This window comes from Capricornis sumatraensis, chromosome 14 (genome assembly GCF_032405125.1).
Source record: "Capricornis sumatraensis isolate serow.1 chromosome 14, serow.2, whole genome shotgun sequence".
Taxonomy (NCBI): domain Eukaryota; kingdom Metazoa; phylum Chordata; class Mammalia; order Artiodactyla; family Bovidae; genus Capricornis; species Capricornis sumatraensis.
In genome coordinates, this window is record NC_091082.1 from 61,821,843 (window position 1) to 61,828,088 (window position 6,246).

General features: G+C 44.9%; 1 protein-coding gene across 1 annotated transcript; it reads left to right on the top strand.

The window, feature by feature from the left end:
* The first annotated feature begins 214 nt into the window (after positions 1 to 214).
* On the top strand, positions 215 to 3,727 carry LOC138090277 (PRAME family member 27-like). Its single transcript, XM_068985779.1, has 3 exons — positions 215 to 501; positions 940 to 1,512; positions 3,154 to 3,727. Exons 1-3 carry the CDS (start codon positions 215 to 217, stop codon positions 3,725 to 3,727), a joined length of 1,434 nt encoding a protein of 477 aa, XP_068841880.1.
* Positions 3,728 to 6,246: the final 2,519 nt, after the last annotated feature.

A 6,246-nucleotide genomic window follows, 5' to 3' on the forward strand; every position in this document is an offset into this window, starting at 1 on the left:
TTCCTTGGTGGCTCAGATGGTAAAGAATCTGCCTGTAATACTGGAGACCAGGGTTTGATCCCTGAGTTTTCTAGCCCCATGGGAGCAGTCGATATGGCTATGAGTTGGTTCCTCTGAAGAGTGGGAATACCAATGAAAGGGTGCTCACGCTTGCCTGAGAAATATGCCTTCTTCCCTGCAAGTTTCCATGGGATTCCTATTGAGCAGAGTCAGAATGAGTACCTGGAATCCACCCAGACTCCTGGACCAAGCAGTGATGAGCCTGCTGAGGGATGAGGCCTTGGCCATTTCTGCTCTGGAGTATCTGCCCATCGAGCTCTTCCCCCAGCTCTTCATGGAAGCCTTCTATTGGAGTTGCAGAGAGACACTGAAGGCCATGGTGCAAGCTTGGCCCTTTGTCCGCCTGCCTCTAGGGGGACTGATGGAGATGCCTCACCTGGGAACCTTACAAGCAGTGCTGGATGGACTTGATGTCCTGCTTTCCCAGAAGGATCAACCCAGGTGAGTCTAATTGAAGTAGACTGGTAGAGTCAGGGGAGTCTTTGAAGAGACAGCTGAGGTCAGAGTGTGAATGGCCAAGGGATAGACCAGAGGTTTCTGATGTCAGTGAGGAAGTACAGGGACTTGGCCATTGCTGAAAACACTCTGGGAAATGTTTTCAGAAAATGTAGGAGTGCCTGAGATGCAAGGGAACCTGAAAGTACACTCTCTGCCTCCTTCTAGTGATGCTTAAGGAAGGTGTAGAAGTGGATAAAAGGAAAAATGGAAGGGGAAGAGGAGATGCAGGCAACTGAGGCAGAGAGGGAAGAAGAGGGAAATGTCAAAAATGTGAAGTAAAAGCTCAGGTGGGATGTCTGAGTATTGCCTAAATTTTGAGGCTGTGGTTTTATTTTAGTGGGTCTTAAAACCATCTCTACCAATCTACTCTTTCCCCCACAGGAGGTGCAAACTGCAAGTGCTGGATTTAAGAAATACGGGCCAGGACTTCTGGAGAATGTGGTCTGGATCCAGTGTCCAGGTGTCCTCAAGCTCATTAGAAGAACCAGTGGCTAAGAAGAGGCCAAGAACACATCGGACTTTGGCTCCCTTGGAGGTGTTCATAGAACTTCACATCAATGGAAGGATCATGGATGGATTCCTCGCCTACCTCATGAGATGGGTAGAGGAGAGGAAAGCTTCCATACACCTGTGCTGTAAGAAACTAAAGATAGAGTCAATGCCCAGAGACAATATTATGAAGATCCTGAGTATGGTGCAGCTGGACTGTGTTGAGGAGGTGCGAGTAAATTGTACCTGGCGGCTGTCCAGCCTGGCTGTGTTTGCTCCTCTCCTGGGCCAGATGAGCAATGTGCAGAGACTCCTTCTCTCTCACACGGACGTGTCTGCACTTGAAGATCAGGAGGAGCAGCATGTTGTCCAAATTACTTCTCAGTTCCTCAGGCTGCACTACCTCCAGGATCTCTTTCTGGTATCTACCTTCTTCCTGGAAGGATGCCTGGATCAGATGCTCAGGTGAGTGTGCACCACTGGCGAGGTAACAGTGAACACGACTCACCACCCTCCACCCCTCCAGGCACAGAACTTGGTTTCACTGGTATCTGAGTTGGGGAAGCTTGCGCTCTTAGAGCCCAGGGGCCAGGGCAGGGACAACAGAGGATAGGGTATCAAAGGAGAATTTCTCTAGAATTTCCGTGCTGTTGTTCAGTCATTCAGTCATGTACAACTCTTTGTGACCCCATGGACTGCAGCACACCATGCTTCCCAGTCCTTCACTATCTCCTGGAGTTTGCTCAAACTCATGTCCATTAGGTCGATGATGCCATCCAACCATTTCATCCTCTGTCACCCCCTTCTCCTCAAAATTGTCATAGCCCTCCAAATTACAGGTGGGCTATAAGATATAGGCTTGCTTTATCTACATCAGAAGAAAGGTCAGGGTAGGGGGACATGCAGAGGTTGAGGCACAGTAGCTGGCAAAGTTGAGAAGCAAGGAGCAAAAGCTCCTACTTGATATTTTGTGCCTAGCCCCTGGGGAAAGAGTTCAGGCACCCTAGGAGGGGAATGACAAACCCCTGCCACAGAAGCCTCAGGTGCACTGACTGGGAGAAGATGCTAAAGGGTCAAGAACGCAGGCCATGCACAGAGTATTAAAAAAAAAACTTATTGGTCAAAAAAAAAAAAACCCTCTAGAATGTCAAGCATACTGTCTCCTTTGCTGCTCTGTTCTGAACTGTGGTATCACATAACCACCCAAATCAAGGCAGGTGTTCAAGCTGGATAGAGGCTCTGGAAAGGGACACCTTGTAGGTAGCTATAGACTAAGGTTTAGGATCTAGTGGTTGGGTATATGATTTCTTCCTTGAGAAGGGATATCTTAATTTAGATGACTTGAAAATAGGTAAGAAAAGGGGAAATTAAGGAGGGAAAACTCCATGCCTGAGCATTTCTAAAACAAAGCTCTGTGCTTAAACACTTTTATGATCACAATAAGCCTGTCTCAAATTCCCTGTCTGTAAAAGGCTTTTTGCTCCAAATAAGATAATTGATATATGGGAAATGCATGATTCTGGAGGTGATAGTAGTAGAATAGGAGCCAAAGGGATCATAAAAGCTGGTAGATGGTTTGCAGATAATGCAGGGATGTAAGTGAGACCCTGCAAACTGCCATCTTCATGGGTTGTTGTGGGGCCTTGCCCAGACTGGTCTTCTATGCATGTCATCCAGAAGCCTCACCTGGCTTCTGGGTATGCCTGGGACCCAAGCATGGGTGGAAGGAAGTCTGAGTAGGAAGCATTTTAAGTATGTCTCTTCCTATTAACATTCAGTGATGCCCATTGTTGATTGAGACAAGATGTCAGGCTCTGCTGTGAGCTTGTTCTAGTCCATCCTATGATCTTCATTCATACTCATAAGGAAGTGGAATGTGTTTTACTCTGCTACATAGATGAGGAAAGAGTTTTTCAGGTTCTGTAAACTTGATCCAGACATACTGTGAAGGTTAAAGACTCAGGCTTAAATGAGACTGGGAATTCTGGGTAATGATCATTATCAGATGGGCAGACCAAACTTGGTCTTCAGCAAATCTCTTGTCTCTCACCTTGAGGTCACCTTCCACCCCAGTTTTTAAGACATTGTAATTCTACTTCTCCCCAGGTGCCTGACAAACCCCTTGGACACCCTTGGAATAACTCACTGCCTCCTTACGAATTCAGACTTGACCCATCTTTCCCAGTGTCCGAATATCAGTCAGCTAAAGGGCCTGAATCTGAGTGGTGTCACCCTGACCTACTCTAGTCCTGAGCTCCTTCCAGGTCTGCTGGAGAAAGTTGCAGCCACCCTCCAGGAGCTGTACTTAGATCAGTGTGGGATCCAGGACTCGCAACTCGAGGCCACCCTGCCTGCCCTGAGCCACTGCTTCCAGCTTAATTTCTTCAGCATACGTGGAAACTTCCTCTCCATGGCCGTCATGGATAAGATGCTTCGACACACCTCGGCGCTGCCCAGTTTATGTCAAGAACTGTACCCTGTCCCTCAGGAGAGTTTCAGCTCTCTGGGAATCCTCCAGCTGGGGAGACTTGCTCAGTGTCGAGCTGAACTGCTTGAGATTCTGAAGGACTTGGGACATCCCAGGACCATCTGGATTAGTTCCAGCCCCTGTCCTCACTGTGGAGAGGACACATTCAATCATCCTGAGCCCATCATATATGGCAGTAACACCTCTGCCTAGTTGGGTGCATCAATCAAAAGCTTTCTTCTGAGCATTTGGAAACTGAAATCTATGATACTGGTACTTTGTGAAGGGAAAAGAGACCTATGGTTTCAGACATTTGCTCAGCGTGAATGTGAAAAGGAAAAGTGATCCTGCAGGGGTGCAGGACTGCAGAGGGAATAGCTGATGCTGAGCAGTAATGGAACTTTGTGTACATGTGTCCTATGGAGTAAGAATTACAAACCTGAATTTCTGAAGGTGGATTCAAGCTTGTAACCCACATGTTGGAGCTATCCCTAGGTAGATGGTTGTAAAGAAATAATCAGAAATAAAGAGATGCTCAGTGTAAACCAACTGCTGCCCTCCATGTATCATCTTTTTCTTCCCCTCACTTTACATTGCAGGAATCTCCAGATGCAGATTTTTAAAAAATCAGAGTTTCTGAGTTTCTACCATTTTCACCCATTCTTTATTCTGTCTGAGGTGTATCTCCAGAGTTTGCTCAGATTCATGTCCACTGAGTCAGTGATGCTATTTAGCCATCTCATCCTCTTCCACCACCTTCTCCTTTTCCCTTCAGTCTTTCCCAGCATCAGAGTCTTTTTTCCAATAAGTCAGCTCTTCAAAAGAGGTGGACAAAGTATTGGAGCTTCAGCATCAGTCCTTCCAGTGAATGTTCAGGATTGATTTCCTTTAGGATTGACTTGTTTGATCTCCTTGAAATTCAAGGGACTCTCAAGATTCTTTTTCAGCACCACAGTTTGAAAGCATCAGTTCTTTGGTGCTCAACCTTCTTTATGGTTCAACTCTCACATCAGTACATGACTACTGGAAAAACCATAGCTTTGACTATACAGACCCTTGTTGGCAAAGTGATGTCTCTGCTTTTTAATATGCTGTCTTAGTTTGTCATAGCTTTCCTTCCAAGGAGCAAGTGTCTTTTAATTTCACGGCTGTAGTCACTGTCCACAGTGATTTTGGAGCCCAAGAAAATAAAGTCGGTCAGTGTTTCCACTTTTTCCCCATCTATTTGCATGAAGTGATGGAACCTGATGCTATGTTCTTAGTTTTTTGAATGTTGAGACTTAAGGGACATCTCTCACCTCCTTACATATTCCTATGTCTGTTCAATGGCTAATACAAACAAGGGTGAACATACTCAGTATCCAATAAGCCATTAGAATGAAGATTTCTTTGCGGGGCCCTGATTGCTGACTCACACCATGACCTTAGACATGAGTAGTCCCCATGTTTCTCCTTGTGGATCTATAAGTTTCACTTCTTGGCACTGCTGTGTGTTGGCAAATGGCTTTTCTGCACAAGGCATTGCTCACAGTTCTGGAAGTGGTCATCTGCACTGCAGATAAGCTGAGCCTCTGCATCTCACTAGCCAGTTACCCCAGTGGGTAATAGTCCTTGAATTATTCTAGTGAAGTTATACAAATTTCTCTGAACAAAAAACTAAAACTATATTGGCATGTAACATGGGTTTTTTTTTTATTTCTCATTAAAAATTACATCCTTTGGGGGCTAGGTTATATTAATGAAAGAATGACTTTCATAACACCTTCTGTGTCTCCCCATTAAGGAAGATGAGCATAGCATATTTTGACACCAGATATCAGGATTTATACAAAACATCTTTCAGTTTCCTTGCCTGTGGTAAGACATTTTAGTTGTTAGGGTTCTCCTGAGTAACCACTATTGTACAGCTGATTGTTGAACAATGCGTCAGTGAAGGGTGCTACTCCTACTCAGCTGAAAATCTCCATATAATTTATAGTCTACCCTCCATATCCTCATTTCCACATCCTTATTTTCCCCAACTAGATCCTGTAAAATGACATTTACTCTTGAAAAACGTTTGTGTGTAAGTCAACTGAGCATTTCAAATCAGTGTTTTCCAGGGTCACCTGTTATACATATAGGAAGACTTCCATTATGGTAATGGGCTTGCCTGGTTACACAATCTGCTATCTGTAACCTAGACAACCTGCAAAGCCAGTGCTACAACTCAGACTGAGGATTAAAGCTCAAAACTAGGTAAGCTGATGGTGTTAGTCCAACTCTGAGGCCAAAACCCTAAGAAGCAGGGAACCACCATTTAAATTTCAAAGCATGGAGGCTTGAGAGCCAGAAGCTTCAATGTTTGTGGCTAAGAAGAAAGAGAGAAGAAAATTTGCCCTCCTTGCTTCATTTAGAACCCAAGGACTGCAAGATGCCCACTCACAATGGTGAGGGCTGATCTCTTCACTCAGTCCTTTCCAATGCTTATTTCTTCCAGAAACACCTTCAAACATAACTCATGTCTTACCAGCACTTTTTTTACATAGGAACATTTACACAGAAAATTAACCATCATAATGACCTTAAAGAGAAGGCATTCACAGAAAAAATGCTGAGGTTTCATGGACTGGTGTTGCTGATTTGAGGTGGGAGGGGATATAGTAATGGGGGACCTTAGGAAAGAGCTCAGTTTTTCTGGTGTGTGTGTGTGTGTGTGTGTGTGTGTGTGTGTGTGTGTGTAAAGGAAGACA

What these genes read in the sequence shown, in the direction of transcription:
- LOC138090277 (XM_068985779.1), top strand. Translation starts at nt 215, where the DNA reads ATGAGTACCTGGAATCCACCCAGACTCCTGGACCAAGCAGTGATGAGC. An exon ending in TCCCAGAAGGATCAACCCAG is followed by an intron (nt 502 to 939) that starts GTGAGTCTAATT and finishes TTTCCCCCACAG; the next exon opens with GAGGTGCAAACTGCAAGTGC. An exon ending in TGCCTGGATCAGATGCTCAG is followed by an intron (nt 1,513 to 3,153) that starts GTGAGTGTGCAC and finishes ACTTCTCCCCAG; the next exon opens with GTGCCTGACAAACCCCTTGG.